This window comes from Amia ocellicauda, chromosome 13 (genome assembly GCF_036373705.1).
Source record: "Amia ocellicauda isolate fAmiCal2 chromosome 13, fAmiCal2.hap1, whole genome shotgun sequence".
Classification (NCBI taxonomy): Eukaryota; Metazoa; Chordata; class Actinopteri; order Amiiformes; family Amiidae; genus Amia; species Amia ocellicauda.
Window position 1 is genome coordinate 19,762,274 of NC_089862.1, and position 23,163 is coordinate 19,785,436.

Below are 23,163 nucleotides of genomic sequence, written 5' to 3' on the forward strand. Positions count from 1 at the left end.
ATGTTCTCCCCGTGTCCGTGTGGGTTTTCTCTGGGCACTCAGTTTTCCTCCCACTGTCCAAAGACATGCAGGTTAGGTTAATTGGTCACTCTAAATTGCCCTGTCTGTGTGAGTTGCCCAGCGATGGCCTGGCATCTTGTCCTGGGTGTGTTCCTGCCTTGCGCCCTATGTCTGCCGGGATCGGCTCCGGCTCCCCCACGACCCTCACCAGGATAAGTGGTTTCAAAAATGGATGGATGGATAATGTGTAAGTATTTTAAATGGGTGTAGTTTTATTTATTAAGCTAAGGTGAAAATACTTTTTTTTAGTTCGAGATGTACATTTTGTAGTTTTGTGAGTGAAATATGTTGTTTATACTTGTATTAAACAGGAAACATCTAAGGCTATACAAAACTGAAGACAGTATTTTATATGTCAGGTTTTCTGTGCACTACAAAATGCTATTCACTTTCTACATTTGCACAAACTATGTTTGCTGTGCTTTAAATATAATCAATCAGGCCCAATTTCTTCCACTGACATATTTCCTAAAATACATACAGTTCAATTGATATGATAGTCTGATGTCTGTGTAAATTAATCCATTGTGTCACTTCTTGTATTGGGTTTCTAAAACATTAGATGTGTTTCTTTCACTGTGGTTTGAATTGCCCCATCAACTTCTTTCACTCTGCCGAGTTAATGAGATGCACGGTTGGTGTCGTTGGACCTTCAAGCAAAAGACATGGGTAACTTTGAGAAGATGGCTGAAGCTTCTATATGCTGTTACAGAGGGCTGGGTGACCTGGAATGGCTGGAGCATGAAGGCCAGGCAAAAGTCCAAATAGCCTGGCAGCAATGTTAAATCAGGAATCCTATCTCCAGCATAGAAAGAAGATTAACAGAGCTAGCTTTGTTTAATACAAATGCTATGAAGAGATCCCACAGTGGTCCCATCAAGACACCAAGTGGAAAAGACTATCTAATGGATGGTATAGCCCAGAGAACTGTCTGGGTCAGGTTTGTCATCCTAGCTTGTCATGCAGGCTCCCAGGGAGGACAAGCAGTTGTCATGGACAGTATGAGAGTGTGTTGTCTGTGCTCACCTGTGATCTGTTCATTCCTTTACTTCATTCATTTCTCTCTTGCATGCATTGGTGTAGCAATTATCTGAGGTGTGCTGTGGAAAATCTGAGCAGCCCACCAGATATAATTTCAGTCTTTTAATAGTTTTTTTAAAAGCACACAATATAACATCTTATTTTTGTACTTTCTGGTGTAAATTACTGCCTGCCTTTTTCTACTGTTTCGTATCCTTCAATTATAAATTCCTAGAAAGACTTGAGTCCCATATTTCAGCACTCTGTGAATATGAATGTTCTGGAAACAATGCAGGTATGCTTATGATAATAGCAGAAATACGGGCAAAGACAAGAAAAAAAGGCATATATGTAGTGACTTACTTTTCCATTGTTGTGGCTGTTGTGATTATTATTCGAAGAAAGATTCATATTTGAAATGAAATGTATCATTCAGAATAAGAATGTAAAAAATAAAGTAACGTAGTAATGAACCTCATGTGTCGAGGTCATTTTCTAGTCTCTCTCGCTGTTTTAAAGGGGGATCTTGTCCTTTAAAGTGTACTTTGTGGGCCGTACAGTTGTTGCATTGTGTACCTGTCAATCATCGGCGGCCAGGGTGACGTCAGCGTCTCAGACCCACAAAACAGAGGTGCACAGCAAAGTGTGTGAGAAACACGGAGGGCATTTCTTCAGTATTACAACACACCGTCCTCCTTGGTAGGGCTGTTCACTTGCCGTTCCCAGGCTTTCAGACACCATGGACAGTGATGACGAGCACATGGAAGAAACCGTTGAAGGTGAGGGAAATAAACCAACTTACCCATTCATTTTTCTTCCTGTTTGCGTTTCCCTCTCAACTTTGTCAGATTAATTGTCGAAATGCTTTGTTGATACCGCAGTATAGAGGCAGCCCGGCTGGGCCCTAAAAAAAAGTCACAATGTAACCGCCCGAGAGTTTATTTCCGAACCACACCGAGCAGAGGAGGACTTGCGACGGATACTTATGTAACAAGCAGACGTAAAGCTAGACCTGCAACTGGATTCAAAACACAAAATTGACTTCAGTGTTGTCGTGACATGCGGGGTTATGCCAGACGAAAGTTAATTTCTCGACATTTACTTCTGCTTTGTACACTTATCTCTAAAGTGTATTAAAGGACGCCTGCTTCGTTTTTGCACAGAAACTGCTCACATCTAAGAAATCAATCACCTTCCACATATATATATATATTTATTTATAGCATGCCATTTAATAACGTTTCTCTTGCCATGTAAGCGATAGCCCTGCAGTTCACGTGTGTGTCGAAACGCAACACATCTTCTCTGTGCGTGTAATACTGTAATGTGTGTTACTCTTGCCATGCAACGTAGGGTCGAGCTGCAACTTTACTTATTTGTGTGTTAGCTGTGCGCTTATTTCCAACAAACGAGAAGCGTGCATTCAGCGAATTTATATTCTGCAGGTCATTTTGTGTCTTCCGTATCTGTTCGTGGGAGATAAATGTGCAATTTCAGCTGCCACTGAAAAGCCACTGCTGGGCAAACGGGAAACGTGCTGTTGCTGTTAGCTGTAGTGCACACACAAAGGTCATTTTAATTAATGTGGGGTTTGTTGACACATTTTAAATTTAGTACTTATTTTGCTATTGCTTAGCAAATTGTTAAAAAACCGACAAATCAACAACACCCAACTAGTGTAATTTGTAATGACCCTAAATGGGTGTTTTAGAGAGCTTTGTGACTAGCATATGGTTACACTTTTATTGAACTGTAAACCTCTTTTGCTATACAAAACTGGGGAGTATTTTCTTTCTCAGTTTTTGCCTTGCGCTACAAAATGACACTTTCTACATTTGCACACACTGGTTTTGTTGTGCTTTAAATATAATCAATAAGGCCCATTTTCCTCCATGAAACTTTTGGTTTTATCAGTTTTAATTATTTCATTGTGACTTGGGGAGTAGAATACAATAGTACATGTGTGACTTCATTCAATATTATATTAACAAGAGTTTAAATATAATATCACTCACACACAAACATTGATGTTTTAAGCTATGAATTAGAAACACATTTTCTGATTTCTCTAGGTAGATACACTATGAAACACAACATACAGATTTAGTTGCAATACAATAACTTGGACCTTAGAGAGAACAATGTTGGTGGGATTTAATTAACAAGAGAGAAATAGGTTATTTAGATTATACATGAGCCTAGTTGTTTTGATTACTGGTAACGCCTGATTATTTACTAACGTGTGAAAAAACAAAAGCTTAGTGCTTGTAAATATATTGTATGATCTTCCCTAACTGCATAGAAACCATACTTCAAACACCAATACATTAATACTGTGTGTTTTCAGTTTAAATGTGTAGCTGTATTTGCATCTCAGGGTGGTAGGTTCTATATAGTGCTGATGTAATTTGGAATCCCTTTGAATCCTTAAAACTCCTAAAAAGCAGACAGTGCTTATGAGCACCACAGGGAGAGTTTATACCTCGAAAGAAGGGAAATATCATAGTAAATCTGTAGTTTTATAATAACTGGAAACAATCAGTAAAACAGATCTGTATTACACAGTATCTACCAGTATTAGGCTATTTCTGCCACTTACAATTATATTCTTACTTGCATTGAGAGGATATTTTCTAAGGAAGTTGGGTGGGTAGGTGGGTGTGCTGAATACAGTGGCTTTTAATGTACAAAGACAGACACTTAGGAGTTATTGTTCACCTCACTGTCTAATCAAAGCCTTAGAGGCTAAAGCCTTTTCTTTAGTAACAACACATATTGTACATTGTAATTAACTATACATTTATAGTGTTAAGCCAGAAGGTTATATTATAAACATATTATTTTGTTATAGTGCTTTATTGTTTGACACAATTGTATTTGATGTCAATTTCATATCTCTAATGGGTGCAATCAGTCATTCTGGCTACGCATTTAATGCCACTATTTTTGGTCGCATTCTGTCTAGCACTGATCTTTGTTAATGACTTATTTTTGTGTGTTTTACAAAATACATACATGAATGAAAAAGATAAACATGGCTTCTATGGGCAAGTATCTCTTTCAATTACATGTATATTTAGACATGCTGTGTATGTAATAAACTCTGTTATAGAAATAGCACTGCAGGAAAGTTTCAAGCACTAAAACATTTGAAAGCATTCCTTTATTAAGTTTCCAGAATCTGTCCAGATGTTTTTACTTATGTAGAAGTTCTAATAGTGTCCAAATGTCTATATATGTAACACAAGTTCAGCATTTCATATTGCAAAGTATACGATTGGGTTTGTGTGAAATTAAAATCTTAGTTTTAAAAGAACACAATGCCTAATTTAGACCTAATTATAGGTCAAGAAATCCCATTGGATATCTGTTCTCAATTGTGTAAAAGTATGCTTGCCTTAATTAAAAATGTATATTTGGTGTATTTATTTTCTAGCTCTGTAATTGGCCTAAAGCAGTATGTGTGTGTCCATATATATATATATATATATATATATATATATATATATATATATATATATATATATATATATATATATATATATATATATATATATATACACACACATACATGCATACATACACTTACTTCATATTACTGGAAGTATTGTCAACATGAAATTAAATATGTAAACTGAACTGTAGTATTCAGTTTCAGCAATATTTCCCTTAAGTGTTATTTAAATTAAGTAAGCCATTGTTATATTTTAATTTTTGTAGTTTCCTCATGCAGTTCTTTCAGCCATATCTGTGTGCTCTTTGTTTGGAAAATAACAGCTCAAACAGAAAGGCACACTGTACATGTTTACTCTACAGAGACACTGTGCAGAACAGAAAGCCTTGTTCACACAACCCAAATAACACACCACCGTTGTAATGGAACATGCACTTGCATGGTGTCCACACATTTTGATCGCTCACTTTTAGGTAATGTTAATCGATAATACCATGAGGATACAGATGATTGAAGATGAGGTGTAATATTACATTATATTGCACTTAAAGACGACTTACCTTAAATATAAATTACTGTCTGTGTAAGGTAATAACAGTAGGGGTACAAATCATGTGTTTTATACTGATCTATAAGATCATTCTTTCCAAATTCTGCTGTTAATTGTAAACACAGTTGACCTAAAATGGTTACAAAATAAATATGAATATTCATCATTAAATATATAGATGTATTTCTAAATGTATAGTCTGCTTGAACTTATCACAGATGTGTTAGCTGGATTAATACGAGTGGATTATGTTAAACAGTAAATTGATATAACACTAGCTTTCATAATGGCAATGTATACAGGCAGTAAATTAACAAAAATTATTAGCAGGCAATTGTAAAAATGTATACTACAGTACCTAGATATTATGAGCTGAGCCTAGTTCTAGTATGTCATCCAACAGTACACACACTGCCTCATATGAGGCACAGTTCACCACAGGACATGTATAAAGTTTACAGCTTTTATCTGTGTAACAGCCCAATAAAGGTAAAAGGGACACTGCAAGTAGTTTTCTTGTTCCTGGGGAAAAGAAGCTGTCTGGATGAAATGGTCATGTTTGTTATTTTTGGTTTGTTTTTTAAACTTCTATCCCAGTATGATTAAAAACATAAGTATTGTGTTGAATATAAAAAATGTTTTTTAACATTTGATAAAAAAATGTATGTGAAAAATCAGTTGACTTTTTAAAAATAACAAACATCATGTTTTGAGAGTATGTGTATATGGATGCCATTTTTTTTTATTGTAAGGGAGAATGAGTATGGTATTGTGAACTGCATCAAGGGGGGATCCAGTTTAAGCTACCTTTACACCATGTGTACCAGTACCGAATCTAAGGAATTTTGATATGGCTTCTAACAAACTTGTGCAACAGTGTTCACAGTGTTTTGGCTTAGACTTGGTGAGAATCTTTATAGCGTGGTGTATAATGTGTTTCTGACACATTAAGGTTCAAATCCTTTCATAACCAACCCCTTTTTGGTAGCTATTAGTAAATGTCAGCCTGAACCCGAGCTCATTTCCATTTAAGTTGCATACATCATCTTGAATATTAATTGTGACTGCAGGTATACAAACCCTTAAATCCATTGTGGAGATGCAACACAATGGTTATGTTCTGCAGTAAAGTGAGGTTGTATACAGACAGTTGTTGGCAGTGCACCTATTGGACACATCCTGGAGACAAAAAGACTAGCAACCTCCTAAGTACATGGCTGAGAAGCGTTAAGTATAATGAAACCTTCTCATTGAATCAAATAACAAACAAAGTCATAGTCCTTGAGGAAAAAAATGAATCGATAAATTCCTCACCTTTCATCTTAAGCAACCATTTTGCAAAGTTTTCTTAAGAAACATTGAAATAGGAAACATGCTTTAATATTTCATGAGCCAATCATAACATTACAAAGTACAGTTTGACTGGATAATATTTTTTTGGCCATCTTAAGAGACAGATCAGGAGTAGTAGAAAATTATTTTGAAAATGATAAAAATGCAAAATAATAAAACATTTATTTTAAAACTTCAAAATAAGTATTGACCTCATGCATTTTTACACCTAAACCTAGTGTTTATATTCAGATGTGTCTTAGTCTATATCCTGGTTTACTTTGGAAAGTAAAGCTAGAGTGTGAATGCCTGGTGCGATGCGCTCCCTGTGGCGCTGAAGGCTGTGCTGATGATGTCCCTGCAGGCCCGCTGGATGAAGATGACCAACCGCATGGCTTCTCTACCATCACCTACTCCTCGAGTGACCGTTTCGAGGGACACTTTGTTCATGGGGAGAAGAATGGCCGAGGCAAGTTCTACTTCTTTGACGGAAGGTAAGTCATGGCCCTGAAATTGGCATCAGATTCCTTCCTGCCCCAGCTTGCAGATATGTTTCATACTTTATTTTTCATTTCCATTCTTTTAATGGCACTGCTAAAAAAAATTAAGGCCATTTGCTTTGATTAGATATAAGTTATTAACATGATCCAATTGAATTAATCCTGATCTTGAAAACCTCTAGACAAAGACTTGGGCTGGGGCTTGTCATATAGCTACCTATTCTGGGCAAGATCTTTGTTAAATCGGGAAGAAGGGCAGAGTCCATATCCAATCCTTCAAAATAATAGAAATATAATGAGGAAACTAAAAGAAATTACAATTTAGAATTTATGAATGGTCAGTGGCTTCTTTGAGATAACATATGTTTTATAATTACCTGTCTTATGTTTATTGAATTTAGAATTAAACTGCACAAAGCAGCTGTAAAATTGGATTATTCCAAAACAGAACCAAATTAGACAAAGCCAGCCCCACACAGAGCATATGCATCTTAGAGTTTTGGTAGAGATGTATGTGTTGTCTGAATGAACGTGCTTATGTTAAATGATAACCAGCAGCATGTTGCATCCTTTGATTCCACCTGCTTAGCAGTACATAGATCAGCATGTTATAATGTCAGTGTTTTTATTATTATTATTATATATATTATAAGTCATTGGTAATTCACAGCATTCTGGAAATGTGAATGTTTTGAGTTATTAAATAAATGCATTATATTAAATATTAATGTTAAATATTAACGTTCAAAATAAATTACTAGTTTATACTATTCTTCTGATCATATTTTCATATCAAGAGATTGTTATAAATAGTTATATCCACAGACTGTCATAATGCATCTTATTGGCAGACTGTGACATTTCAGTTTCATGTTCAAGTGTCTTTTGAGCTTTAAAACATGAATTCAAAGTATTAATATCTTTGTGAAAGCAGCATGTGAAAAGCCATTATCCTAACAACCTTTTTTTGGGAGGGGAGGGGTTTGTTAGTTTTATCATCTCTGGCAATGAATATAAGCTATATATTTGATATTCCTTGAGGTAGAACAAGGTATGACATTTAGGCAGTCCTCAGGAAGGCACTCCAGGAAGATCACTGTGTTATTTTGATTTATTTTATCTTCATGCTCTTTTGAAATGAACAGCAAAAAAAAAAATCCTTTCAAGACATGACTTTATCAAAAAGTATGAACCCCTTTACCCGCCCCTCTCCGCAGCACGCTGGAGGGCTACTATGTAGACGATGCACTCCAGGGCCAGGGTGTGTACACCTATGAGGATGGGGGCGTTCTTCACGGCACCTACATGGACGGGGAGCTGAATGGCCCAGCGCATGAGTATGACGCTGATGGACGCCTCATCTTCAAGGGCCAGTACAAAGACAACAACCGCTGGGGGGTGTGCTGGATCTACTATCCTGTAAGACAGCCCTGATGAACGGCTTCCTTTTGGCTTGATGGGGGAGCTGCAGCAGACAGCACAGCACATAGTTATCAGGGCATAGGATCCAGCTCCATTTAGCCGATATTATTGGAAATGAAAACCTTTGATTTGTAGCTGTTTATGTTGTTGTTGTATCATTGATCAAGAAGACATGATGTAGTCATTTTTAGTTTTAGTCTCTGTAGTGCTAGCTCCTTTCACAGACATTTTGCAGACAGGAAATTGGCCCATTAAAGACGGGCATTTTATTTCAAGGTAGGATATGAGCTTGCCAGAGAGGTTGTTAATTGCTTTGACAATTTAATTGATTGATGTTGAGGTGGATACAAGACATAATCAGCATTAAATATGACAATTAGGACAATAATTCAGTAGGGACTGGCAAGCATGTGTTTTGTAGGATGTGCTTCCATTGGTGGTCTCTAGGCCCTGTGTGACAGACTGCCACTGTGTGCCAACAGGATGGGGGCAGTGTGGTGGGGGAGGTGAACGAGGATGGAGAGATGACGGGCAACAAGGTTGCTTACGTTTACACAGATGGCAGAACCGCGCTGTATGGCAAGTTCATTGAGGGGGAGATCATAGAGGCTCGTCTGGCCACGCTCTTGTCTGAAGAAAATGGACAGCCCCACTTTGAGTTGCAGCCTGGCAGTAAGTGCCACTGAAGGAAAAACTGAAGATTTAAAATCGTTATAAAAACAGTTATTGCTTTATTATGTAGGAACTGTTTCAAGAATTCTGCATTTATAATACACTAGTAATTGGATTTGTAATTATACCAACATAAACGTTGGCAACTTTGTGCTGATGACAGTTGCAGATCTTACTAAATACTGAAACTATTTGATTAAAAAGAGAAGACTAATGCACAATCAACAGATTTTATTAATATAATATGTCTGCATTACTGCTTTATCAGTGGTAACCCAATTGCCAGTTATACCAAGTAATGATCTGAGACATTTTATAGCACAACTATTTAGTTTATTAAAGTGCACGATTGAAATAGATATATGTACTTCTTTGCACAGCTGAGCTTCCATAAATATTTAAACCATGTTGACTAAAAACAAAAGCTGAATTCTATGAGGAATCTCATAAATCAACACTCTTAATGGTAATGAAGGAAATGTGTTACCTTCTGAAATACTCAGCATGCTAACCTGTTAAAAGGTATCGCCTATAACCAATGCACTGACCACTAAATAGTGGCTGATATGCTACAATTGCACCAGATAATGCAAATTGTGAACTGTATGGTTTGAGTGCAAATTGTCCTGGTACAAACCTAATTGGGACCTCTATCAGAACCCTTACCAATTCTACTGGATTCCTAGCCACAGCACATCTATATTTACTTCCCCACTTTATAAACCTATTTATTTTAATTATGTCAGCAACAATCTGGAGTTGATCTGATGCAGCAGCTACAGTGATGCTGACTGAACAAAACGGCATTAAATTGTCTGTGTTTCAGGTCCAGTTTTCACTTATGACAAGTCCACCTCCTCCTGCATTGCTGTCAACGGCCTGCTGCCTGACCCCTATGAAACGCAGAGGTAACACCCGCTCTCACGTCTACATTTACTGGGAAAACAAGCTTTATCATCTAATTATTGATTAAGCCTGCATTGTTCATAATATCTTATATATTTGGCGTAATTCATGAAATGAAGTGTGGAATACTTAAATGTAGATATTCTGTACTACTGTGTGTGGGTTAGTCACAGATATTTTTTGTGGGTACTTGATAATTGATTTATTATGTAGAGCTCATGTCTGTCTGTGTTTGTATTGCTGAATTCAGATCACACTGAGGTGTCCTGTTTTTCTGTATGAACTGTAACTGACATTCCCATTCCATTGAACCTTGACAAATGGAAAATCATGAAAGACATTATGTGCAAAATAACATTTATTTAATTTTGTAGGGTGTATGTTGCAGATTCTCGCATTAAAGGGGCTGGGGAAGGCTTGTTTGCTAAAATAGAAGCTGAACCCAACACTGTCATGGCGTTTTATAATGGAGTGCGCATTACACACCAAGAGGTGAGAGAAGCTTCACTTTGATTCCCCTAGTAATTACAGCTAAACCCTACGTTTTGCTAAATAAGTTATAAACATATTCCTATGTTGCTCGCCACTGATTTTGAAACATTTATATTATAACATTGTTTTTAAAGATTAATTAAGCTTGTCCTGTTAATGCACTCTACCACTTGTATTGGTTTAATAGTGGATAAGCATATGAATAGTGTAGAAATTAAAAGCTAAAGGGAAGGTTTGTAGATGCCCTGCTTTGATGTTGGCTGCAGATGGTGCTGGTGTGTGTTTTAGATGTTCTTATTTCCTTTGAGAAACGCTTGGGATCCTTTAACTAGACACACCAAGACAAAATGATTCCTCTCAAAAAATGATATTTTATTCATTATTAAATACAGTTAATAATGCCTCTTTTAAAACAGACATTCATCTTGCTAAATTTTACCTTTTCTTTGCACTAAATGGAAATTCTTTGGCCAACAGAGTTAAACAAATACTATTCAACACACGTAGAAACAACAAGACCCAGGGTAATCTTTACAAGGTACAGTGTCACTGGGGGGACCAATCCCAGGCATTGAAAATGCAGACTACACAGAACATAATTACGTTTTAGAAAGATTGTAAGTACGGTAGTCTATTTTATTAGGCTAGGTTATTATGTGTATGAATATTAAAATGATTAATTTCACATTAGAAATACAAATTGTGCTAATTAAATGGAAATGGTCGTACAATTTTAATATGTGTTTCTTCAAAAAGCAAACAAATGATATAAAGCTCAGAGCAGTTTTATCAAATGTGACATTTGTCACTTAAGTACTATTATTAAAATTAATTACTATGTCATACCTTATTGGTGTGTGTTAGTGTTTCTCTGTTAAAAGACTGTACACATAGCTACAATCTATGTAAATAATGTATTTAATGTATAGAACATGTATCTTAATTGTACTGTAATCACCTATAAACAATGCTCTGGACATCTATCAATGCTTACAAATCAATGAAGACAAACCTAATTTAATTTAATCTTTTTTTTGTTTTGGGGTATTTCAAAGACATATGACAGAATTAATTGTAATGTGTTGTAAGTGAGGCAATCTGTAAGTGTACAAAATGTAATAAATGTATTGTAATAGACCTTACACTCATCTACGTAAGTAATTTGTCTCGTGATAACCAGTTTCTCAATTACTCCAATTGGTTTTTAAAACTAAATGTAAGAAATCATGTTACAACTTTAGATTTGGTAATGATTAAAGTAATATAATTATGCCTTTATTTTTGAAGACCTAATTTGAAATGTTCTAACGCAGGTAGACAGCAGAGACTGGTCTCTCAATGGGAACACTATCTCTCTCGATGAAGACACAGTGATAGATATCCCTGAGCCATTCAGCAACATAAAGAAGTACTGTGCATCACTGGGGCACAAAGCAAACCACTCCTTCACTCCCAACTGCAAATATGACCCGTAAGTACCTGGGGGGTCTATTCCTGAGCAGGCAGACCTTCAGACAAGTCAAGCTTGATCTGTTAGGATTCTGATGGTATACATCTATGGACTAATTAACTAAAACAATGCAGGAAATCCATTCACCTTTCTGTCACTGATAGATAGGTTGACAACCTTGCAGGCACACCTGTGTGGTTGTGGGTCTCCTTGGTGAAGGCTCTTTTGCCAGGCATCTGTTTTTTCTGCACACCACAAAATGCCCTGTTGACAGTGCACAGCTCCTCATGATTCCTGCTGCTGCTGGACCCAGCCTGGTGTTTCTGACAGGGCGCTGCTTCCATCTGATATTCTCCAGAGCGCGCTCAGGGCGCCATGAGGTCTCTGCGTTGTTGCAGATGGTTGTGTGATGATGGGGCACTACCATTCCAAGATTAAACTCTCAGCTCTGATGTACATGCAGTAGCTGCCTTTATATATTACATGAAATCTGGTACAATCCATACCATCTTCATCTTTTTCATCATCGACCTTTACCTTTATGATATACATGTTTCAGTGTGTATATATTTATTATTCTATTTAGCGTCAGTTTAAGTTAGAGCAGACTTGTGTAAAGTAGACATAAATAATACAAGGGTCTATTTTCAAAGCTGTGAATTTTGTCTTCAGGTATGTTCACCCCCGTTTCGGGGCCATCAAATGCATCCGCACTATCCGGGCTGTGGAGAGGGACGAGGAGCTCACGGTTGCCTACGGATATGATCACACCCCCTCAGGAAAGAGCGGGCCCGAGGCTCCCGACTGGTACAAGCAGGAGCTTCAGGCTTTCCAAGCCAAGAAGCCACCGCAGTGAAGAGCTTCCGGCAGCACTGCATCAGGGACTAACCACCAAGACAACCCAACAAACAACACAGCAACAACCAGGAACTATGCACTACAGTTGTGTAGAAAACCGCAGAACCAGGGAATCTAACTGGCCAGAACTTTTGTGTCTATTTAGCTAACATTTAGTATAGAGACCAGAATTCATTTAATACATTTATTCACCACACAATAGCATTAGCTGGACTTCTCCTTCTCTCTCCATGCATGCATAGTACATTCACAATAATATTGTACAGTGACCATTGTTGACTGCAGTGTTCTGCTAACATGAACTGCTATCATTTGAAGATTGCTTAATCCGAGTCCCTTTTTTCTAACTCTCTGATTACTTAGAAAAGTTTAAATAATGCAGCATTGTTCTTTTTACTATTTACTATATATTTTCAAGATTCCAACCAAACCCATGTGTTGAAATAGTGTATCAAAAAGTATCTGCAACTGGTGTACACAGTACATCTAATTTTAGTAGTCAATCAGAGAGCAAATTTGGTCTTCAATGTCCAATTAAAATGGTTGTCCACAATTTGACATGTTAAACGGAATGCTCTAGCAGGGCATGCCAGGTGAATGGCTTAAATATTTTCTGTATTTATTGCTTTTGAAGTAATGCATCATTTTGTATATTTCACAAATATGTAATAGGCTAATTAGTTTCACCTATTCAAAGCAGATTTAACCTAATCTCAGTTCCTCTAAAAGTAAGAAAATAATGTTGGATCCCTTTATAGTCAAGCTAATGAATCTAAAATAGATGGGCAGACGAGTGTAATGGGGTGGGGGTGTAAACGTTTGCCTTGTTTTGGGGGTGGGGGGAATGGTCACATCAGGGAGGCATAAATCTTTTTGGAAACTTAGGAATTTCCTTTGGGTTTAATTTAACATTCATCATTGCCTAAGCAAAACAATACAGAAATAATGGTTTTGTCACATGCTATTACCATTATTCTATTATAATTAATATCGGAACAAAACTATTTTTTTTCCGAGTGTCACGTCAATGCTTTATTTCAAATTTTCCTTTCCCACTGCAAATTCTGTGTAGAAATTACTGTCAGTTACATGTGTTGAAGTGTATCATTTGAGTGTGATTCAGACACTTCAGCTGCAATAGAGAAAATAACTATACAGTCATCAAAATATAGGTGAGGGGAGGCAATTCAGTTTTTGTTTTTAAATGACTGGACAAATCTGATCATGTTACACTGAAGATCGTGTTTGTGCAGACAATGGTTAAATTAACTTTCCATTGTATAACAGTTTTAAAAAGTTGTGCTCTCAGTATGTTGAGGGATATATGCATTGCAGGTATAATTACAATTATACTGTTTCTTGCAAAGTGTAGCATTGTACTGAAACTTGCCTTCAAATAGCTTTAAATACTTTTTACACAAAATAACATTTATGAAAAAATAGTTTTAATGAACATTTTATAACATTTAAATATATAAATATGAAAAACATTTTTCGGTTCTGTGTGCTAAACCCCAGTTATCTTATATTTCTTACTTTCATTTGGAAGGTAGCTATTAATTTAAGTTGAAAATTGTTTGCTTCATAAAAAATGAAATCTTATGGATAGAAAAAATATGGAAAGTTATGCCGCAGTGTCCGCAGTGGGTGATTCTGAAAGAGACAAACTCTAGTAATGACTAAATTAAGCTCCTCCCATAACCTTCCCTTGTAAATGATTTAACATATAAACAGTCATTCCCATGATGATGTAGTCTAATGACTTTTCCAAACTATGAAAGGAAAGCTTTTGGTAGCAAATACAGTATAGTCAAACGCCAATATCTATCTGTAAACTGTAAACCTTGAGGTAACAAGCTATAGTTATAAATTAATTCTGATGTTATGGATCAGCTACGCTACAGAGCCAGTGGCCTTGGACTGTTGAATTCCTCTGTGTTAAAGAAAACAATACTTTCTGATAATTCTGATGCTTCCAGAAGCTAAATAAGCCAGTGGTACCTCTGTAGATAATTATTTCTCTTCGGGAACGTTTGAAAAGACCCTGACATTACATTCTGAAGATTAGTATATATCAATAACAACTAGGACTTTATTTTGTAACCATCACATGCTTCCCGGATCACTTCTAAAATCCTCTGTTGTCTATGGATTTGTCACCAAGATGTGATTTCTTTAAAAATCTGTCAAGATACTGTTAGCACTTTGATCCCTGTTATTATGTAATGCGAAACGTTTTTGTTCATACTGAAACTCATAATGTTTCATTGTATGCAATATATGAACGTTAACTGACTTCACTTATTCAGTTTCTTCATTGTAAGAAAATAATACTTCTCCAAATTCACTTTTGAATGGGAAATTACTTGAACGGTGAAGTCCAGATATTCTGCCTAATTTTGATATTACTTTGTAGTATTGTATTTAAAACAGTATGGGCCCCATTAGTATATATCATTTACAAAAGATCTTCTATATAATACATTTGTAGCAGTGATGTCATAAATACAAATGACAGTTGATCTTAAACTCTCTTATCTACCTAGATTTTTTTTTCTTTACACTACTGATCTAGAATATTCTTGCAGTAGTGTGTAAGACCCAATGTTTTTTTTTTTTTTTTTTTGTGTATGCATTATATTATCTCATTTATAATGTGTATAATTGAAAGGAAAATTGATTTTAATACTCATTTTCACTTTCTTCCTATTCTTATTGTACATCATGTTGATTATTAATAGCTAGAAATACTTTTGCATTTACTTAATTTTGTCTCCACAAAAGTAGCAATGAAAATTTGTAGTTCTAATGTTTTCCTTTCCTGAGCTGTATGATAAGTTTGTAGGCAAGTAATTAAAACACATAAGTAGTCTACTATATAGGAAAGTGACGATTTGTATCAGATGTCTGTGATATAATAGACAAACCTGGAATGCTATACAGAGGAATTTTGTATCGTATGTTTTAGAATTAGAATATGTGCTCTGAGAGAATTACAGTTTGGTATTTAAGAGTTCTGAGAATACATGTTTTACAGAATTGAATTTAAAGACGCCAAAGTGAGGACAGGTAGAAGTAACTGATTTCATAAGCACAGGGAAACCGTTGTTGTTCATGTTTCAAATACATTAAAAATGTGTAATGACTGACACGCACACAAGCTAACATTTCCTAGAGCAGGATTAATGCAGTGTTACACTATAATTTTAAACCATCAGGCAGGGTACTGATTTTCATCAAATGTCAGGATTAAATCAATTATAGTTTACAGGTACAGTAAGAGTAAGGATTCACTGAGTCAGTAGTGATCTAGCTTTCGTATTCAACTGCAGATTTCAGTGGCACTCTGAGATCTGTTGAGTTGCATCCCCATCACTCCAGCCCATAGTAGGAAATCTAAGTATCTCCAAGGAAGGGTTTGTTGCCATGTTTTCAGGCATTCATAGCCTTAGATCTGTGGATTATTTTCTGCACATGATCAATTGAGCAGGTGAGCCACTGTGGCGAATGTTTACAAGAAGCTGTTTGCAGAGTGTTTGTGTATTATAGGTTTTGTCGAATGTAGTTTTTTTTTAGGTGTGTGTAGGAATGCAACTTTGAAAATTGATGAAAAAATGTGAAAATGACGACAGCAAGCCTTTATACTCCTAAAGACTTATGAGAGGCTTCTCTTGTACTGTATACCAATAAATAATAAAGTATCTATACAACCATTATAAATGTTTTGTTTCCAATGTATCACAATTTAATTGATATTGTAACACAAGACTATATGACACACATTTATAAATCAAGTAAAGTATCTGTCAGAACCTAATATTGTATTGCAATACTGTGAAATTAATTTCAAATATGCAATTGCTTTAGGCTATATGTTAATATAATTTAGTGCACTGGTTCTCAAGCCTGTCCTGGAGTACCACCTACCCTGCTGGTTTTTGTTCCATTGGAGCTCTCAATTACTTAATTGAACCCTTAATTGAAGTAATTTGAGTACATGTCTCTTTAAATTGTGTAACTGATAAAAAGTTGGTTCCTTAATAATTTCCTTATACAATTTTATACTTAAATAACTTAGTAAATTATTTGTTCAATTAATGGTTCAATTAAGTAATTGAGAGCTCGGTTGGAACACAAACCAGCAGGGTAGGTGAACCACAGGATTGAGAACCACTGATTTAGTGAAATATGATAAGCCTTATTTAGAATAATTGGATAATTACTGGGGTATAAATCAATATGGGTGATGGAAATACTGAGTACACTATTTTAATGTAATCACTTACACAAAACATAACGAATAGAGCAGGGATAATTAATTCCCATTATGATAACCTATATAAAAGTATTTATTGCCTGAAATTCAAAATACGTATTAATACATTTATATACATGTTTAATTTTGCATTGTGTTGTTAAAACCGTAACTATTTTATTATTATTATTATTATTATTAATAATAATAATAATAATAATAATACATGTTTCCGTTTCGAAACGGAAGTTAAAATCTCATGGCAGGTTTATGGTCATTTGAAATATATTCGGCAAACGAAGAGTTAATTGTGTTTCACCTGCCGGCGGGTTAATGGATGACAGCGCGAGCGCTTCGGCCGTAACGGACGCGTCTGAGGAACTGAAACCTGAAACTGCGCTTCCCAAGGTCAGATTTTCCTTATAATATAAAATACCCTAATGCCCCCGCAAAGCTCAGCCGTGTGGAGAGGCTGGGGTGAGTGCGCTTGTTGTCCAGGTGTGCGTTCAGGTGTGTGTTCAGGTGTGTGTCCAGGTGTGCGTTCAGGTGTGATCCGCTCTTCCTGCTACTCGACACGGTTTGCGGGGAACAGCGCGGCTCAGTCGCTTGTGTTTCACCTGCATCCAGGGGTGTCATCATTCCGGCAACATTGCACACATCTCCCAAATAAACGTAAGCATGTTTATATGTAAGGAATTATCTTTCATGTCATATAGCCTCTGATGTGTTTTTCTGTTGTGTTCCTGGATCTTACCTTTGCCTACTTGCTGGAGTCGTAGGTTTGTTCGGGCAGTATACACGTCGTCTGACTCGGCTGTTTGCGAGGCTCTCGCTGTCAGTTGTTCTGGTTCTGCTCTGTTGACGCAGCTCACACCTGGCCCAGGCACGGTCGCTTTCGTGTAGCGCAGATGTCCGCAGATCTGCGCGGCTCCACCAATAGGATCGCTGGGATTTTGCAGAGCTGCAGAAATCTGCGCTACAACAACTTGACCATAAAGTAGCCTCTCCAACAGAGACACACATATCCGACACAAATACGATTTGCACAGAGACTGCGTACTCTATTTCTGCGTTTGCCAGTTTAAAAGACTAATAGACAATTAGTTTAGGCTACACGTTTAGTGCACCAGCCTACTAAATTGTGGAGTTGTATTCACGCATCCAGGTTTGTTTTTTTTACCGCATTTATCTGTATGGATTTGACTTGGATTAAAGTTGTCCTGTCATTGTTTCCAGTCCTATGTTTTTGATCAATCGCAATATGGAAACCACACGTTTAAATGTAATGTTTGAATTAAACTGAAAACGATCATTTCTGTTCGTTTTGTTCTGTGTAAAAACACTGATGCTGACCTTTCAGTTCACTCAACAGGCATCTTCAGTTTGACCTGCTGAAGCTGTGGTCTGAGTGTTCAACCAAGCACTGATAAAAGTATAGTTTAATAGACCTTTTGTTAAATCTTGTTTCAGATGAAGGTTGTAAATACATTTGACTACAACTAAATTGTGCACAGAATTATCCATTTGTGGGACTTTACCAGAACATGTACACATATTTTGGATTGGGACTGCAGTGCACTTCTATAAAAATAAACTGCAGAGCTGGGATTGTTTTCAATGCAGATTAAAAGTCGGGTTGTTGATCGGGAGACTGTTCCTGTTGATCTTTGGTTATTATCTGACCGATCACCTGTGGCACAGACGGTAGCCTGTCTCTGTGATGGCTGTCTGGGAGGGAAGGATGATTGCATGAATAACATCCCTACAACCTTGGGATTTTCCCCTTTGTTTGCTTTTGTTTGTTGACTTCGTTGTTTTTAATGTGAAAAATGACACCCACTGTTCTCTTGCTTTGGTGTACTAGCTGTTCCTAAAAGAGTCGGAAACAATTACTCCTCAGAGGTGTGTAGGGATTTCTACTTAACAGTGATGTTCTAATAGTCGAACCCTATGCCAGCATGTGCTGAAGCGTGAATTTCCCCCCTATAAATGGCAAGGAATGTGAACTTTTTGATAGCCAGTGATAATGTAAGTGCTAATCCACAACACTTTGGTAACAGCCACTTCAGGAGATGCACGTGGCTTTTTCAATCCCGGGTGTAAGTGTAATAAAATCCTCTACGGTTTGGTTTCCCAAAGGGCTGGAAGTGACTGTGTGGCTGAGCAGCAATGGACCGATACAGATATTTCATCTTCAATCAGAGGAGCATGGTGGTGCTGGGCATTTTGCAGATTGCCTGTGCGGGTCTGTGTGTGGTCTGTGGATTCATGGATGCAGCTTTTAGGAAAGAAACTACACTGAGCAACACCAGAGCACCTGTGTGGGCTGGAGCGGTAAGGACTGCATTCAGTGATCGCTTTTGGTAAATCGTTGTGGTCCTTGATTGTGACCCTTTTAACAAAATATTTTAAGTTGGGGAGCTCTGAGTATTAAAATTAATTAACCTTTGAGTAGAATCCCTATTAACTCTCACTTGCTCCTATTTACTTAAACTAAATGTTTGAGATGTATTCACCAAAATGAAATGAAAATGATTCTGTGCAAAAATAATAAAATTGCTTCATAAAAAGTGAATTAGTATGATTAAATGTGTTTTTTTTCCCCTCCCATTTGTGTAATAACTTTAGATAATGGCTCTCCCGGGAGTCTTGGCTCTGTTTTCATCCCAGAAGAAGAATCCTGTTTTGGTAAGCCACACATTACTGCACCTCATTCATTTGTAACAGGACAATTTTCTTGTCAATTAAATATGCTATCTTCCCCACTTCATATGTATAATTAGATTGTTCTGTGATTTTAAACTGGTGAAGTCCTGGTTTAATTGCAGGCCATCTGTTCTGCGAATCTTCCCTGGTTCTGTAATGAATACTTGGAAGTTGTGCAGTCGCTGCTGGGTGTGTCGGAGGGGCACTGCTGCTGCTGCGACTCAATGCAAGTGTCTGTTGTCGCCGTTTTCCGCAGGTGAATGCCATGATTGCCGTATCCGTGTTCTCGTGCTTCACCACTGTGATCATAGTGGTGTACGCCTCTCTGACCCTGAGCTACGGCGAGGATGACGATGAGCTCTTTCACCCCGAACACATGCACACCCCACACGCGGTAGGCCTCGTCTGTAACTTGCAGTTATTAAAGCGCCTTTGGGATTTCAGTAAAGCCCTTATCCATAGATTTCACCGACTTTACATTTACCTGCGTTTTAATCTCTCTCTCGATGTCCTGCAGAAGTTCATCCTGAGTAAGATCGTTCAGGGGGCCAATATCACGGTGCTTCTGGCTTGCTCCTGCAGCATCGTACTGTCGGTCTTGATCGCCTTCCTGGGCTGCCGTAGCCTCCCCTACTGTGCCTGCTACGACAGCATCACTGGACTGGTAAGCAGTGTATAGTTCAGGCCACACATCACTTAAAGTTATACACTGAAGTCACTGATGTATTTAAATTGCAAAAAATCTGAGGTATTTCAGCTTTAAGGCTGACCGTTGGAGAAGTGTAGGATAATAATCCTATTTTGTTCCTATTGCAGTGAAGCTTTAGTAAGACACGGATGGAACAAAGTATCTTGTGTATATAACCGTCACAAATTTTAGTTTTTGATAATCGTTTTTGTTCTTATTACTGACAGGAGTCTCTCGTTCCACAAGATGACCACAATCTACAGACTGAACTGGTTTGCACCTGGCGAGGTACGAGTGGAAGACTATTGAGGGTTACTGCCATACCTTTACAGTGTTTAAATAAGTGCATTGTTACTAATGTAATCTAAAGGGACCATTTATGTGCCAGGTTAGCCAGCAGATTGGATTAAGAGGTGACCGCCTGGCTGAGTCATGCTTGTGTGTGATTAATCGGTGACCCATTAACCAAAGAAGTGACGAATTTACATTTCTTTTTAATACACCGGTTTCTTTGAAAGGACTATGCATGACTATCTTTACTTCTTAGGTTACAGTAGTGTTGGACAATATTTAAACTATGTTAAGGTTTGTTGACTTAATAGCTGAAGGCAAACCAGAAAACAGCAGCAATATGAAGAATCCTAGAACTGGGAAAAGCCTTTATCACCTCCAAATGGGGGCTATGTCATGTCGATTATGCTGTCATTTTATGTCCTTCAGTTTAGTCGCTCTGACCCGTAAACAGTCCGGTGTCGTTCTGACCATGAGTGGTGTAGTTTTGTTAGTGTTCGGCTCTGAAAGGTTGCAACTCGGTTTTAATTCCAGCAATTTGCACCTGGCGAGGTACGAGTGGAAGACTATTGAGGGTTACTGCCATACCTTTACAGTGTTTAAATAAGTGCATTGTTACTAATGTAATCTAAAGGGACCATTTATGTGCCAGGTTAGCCAGCAGATTGGATTAAGAGGTGACCGCCTGGCTGAGTCATGCTTGTGTGTGATTAATCGGTGACCCAGAAAACAGCAGCAATATGAAGAATCCTAGAACTGGGAAAAGCCTTTATCACCTCCAAATGGGGGCTATGTCATGTCGATTATGCTGTCATTTTATGTCCTTCAGTTTAGTCGCTCTGACCCGTAAACAGTCCGGTGTCGTTCTGACCATGAGTGGTGTAGTTTTGTTAGTGTTCGGCTCTGAAAGGTTGCAACTCGGTTTTAATTCCAGCAGGTGGCGATGACAGGCTTTTCAATGCCCCGGTGCAGTTCAGTGACCGCAGTGAGGAGCAGGAAGAGATGTCCTCCAAACCGCCGCCTTATATCCGACTGGCCTGAGCTCCACTCACACTGAGGTGCTGCATAGAGCCTGGTTTGCAATGTATTTAAAAAGGAGTAGAGTGGAGGAACATGTATGAATTGTTACCAGAATATTTTACTACATGTATTTTTTTTACCCCGTTTTTATTTTGACAATGCACTTCTTTTCATGTTTTTCACTGCAATATTAGACAGCATTACTTTTACAACAGAAGACAAATCTGTGGGAGCAACACTGCAGTATTTGCTTTTATCAGAAATATACTGTCAGGTCAAAAATCAGTATCCCGTCATGGAGGCTTTTTTTAGTTTTTTCCTTGTGTGTGTGGGAGGGGCATCCTTCTTCTATTTCAATATCTTAGAGAATTGTGGATGTTATTAAATGTGGCAACTGAAATGTGACCCCTCCTGGCTGAATGAATATCCACTCCCTCCTGTGAGGGCTTGATGACTAATTGTTTTTCAGTTTGTGCTTTGGAAATCATGTGCCATGGCTGATGTGAACGGCTGGTGGGCAGTGAGGAAGTCGACCGCTGTCATCCTACCTACAGGCCAGCGGCGCTCTGTGAGAGAGAGTGAGTCACAGCCAACCCAATTGCTACATATCATGATTCATATACACTTTGTCCTTGCATTGCAATATGTATGTACTTTTTAATCAGAATTGTACTGATACTGGTAAAGTGCCAATTATTCTGTGTGTCCATTGGAGTTCTACTTGCTCAAAATAGTCTGTACCTATTTCCATCACTGTTACCAAACTCCAGCCTTTGCAGTTGACCTGGTGTCTACCACAAGAAGTAAATGTGCAATCCATGTGTTTCCTCTGATGGTTATTTTGACTGTTTTTATATAAACAAACTTTCTGTAACTTTATTGAGTAATAAAATATAACATGTTTTACATCCAAGTTGTTTTGCACTTTTAATATTGTTACTGATGCCATTTACAAAAAGAGGCACTTTTTTTTTTTTTTTTTTACTTAATTTGGGGCTGTGTGTGTATAGTGAGTTAAGAAAGATGCCCGACTGCTAAAGGAGTTTATTTTGTGGCAAAGAATGTAATGACTGATTCATTGCACTGGCTTAGAAGTGTGCTCCTTGTGTGCAATAAGCAAAAATGTAATTGTAATTATCTGGAATCAGAGAATCGCCACAAATAAAGGCATCTTTATCAATGTTGAGAAATAATATATATATGTAAAAATAACTGCACTCTCACTGGGGAGCAGAAGATGCAGTTTTGTGCCTTACCTGTATCCCTGCCAGCTGCTGGGGCAGATGGTGGGTACTGAACTGCATATTACACAGATGCCCACGACGGCAGCTGGCAACTAAAACTAAGAGTTACAACTATCTTTGCCAAGTGCAATAAGAACAAAACTTTGGACAGCGATGTAATTTGCAGAAAGGTGGCATGTCACAAAATGCATTACCTGTGTACAGATGCAGATACTCCTGTCCCAATCGATGATCTCCAATTAT

The 23,163-nt window shown here is 37.5% G+C and overlaps 2 protein-coding genes across 5 annotated transcripts; both read left to right on the forward strand.

Annotated features, from left to right (window-relative positions):
* The first annotated feature begins 1,705 nt into the window (after nt 1–1,705).
* On the forward strand, nt 1,706–16,436 carry setd7 (SET domain containing 7, histone lysine methyltransferase). Its single transcript, XM_066720126.1, has 8 exons — nt 1,706–1,859; nt 6,781–6,910; nt 8,134–8,335; nt 8,821–9,010; nt 9,837–9,918; nt 10,291–10,408; nt 11,722–11,879; nt 12,531–16,436. The coding sequence occupies exons 1-8, from the start codon at nt 1,820–1,822 to the stop codon at nt 12,712–12,714; spliced, it is 1,104 nt and encodes a 367-aa protein (XP_066576223.1). The 5' UTR covers nt 1,706–1,819; the 3' UTR covers nt 12,715–16,436.
* Nucleotides 16,437–17,278: 842 nt separating this feature from the next.
* On the forward strand, nt 17,279–22,589 carry LOC136766574 (uncharacterized). 4 transcript variants are annotated; one of them, XM_066720131.1, is made up of 8 exons: nt 17,280–17,379; nt 19,111–19,305; nt 19,600–19,659; nt 19,934–20,071; nt 20,195–20,341; nt 20,593–20,653; nt 21,591–21,714; nt 22,146–22,589. In XM_066720131.1, the coding sequence occupies exons 2-7, from the start codon at nt 19,141–19,143 to the stop codon at nt 21,695–21,697; spliced, it is 678 nt and encodes a 225-aa protein (XP_066576228.1). In that variant the 5' UTR covers nt 17,280–17,379; nt 19,111–19,140; the 3' UTR covers nt 21,698–21,714; nt 22,146–22,589. The 4 variants fall into 4 exon arrangements, with proteins under 4 accessions (XP_066576229.1, XP_066576228.1, XP_066576226.1 ...); XM_066720132.1 differs by having other exon boundaries at nt 17,279–17,379; nt 21,594–22,589; XM_066720129.1 differs by having other exon boundaries at nt 21,591–22,589.
* Nucleotides 22,590–23,163: the final 574 nt, after the last annotated feature.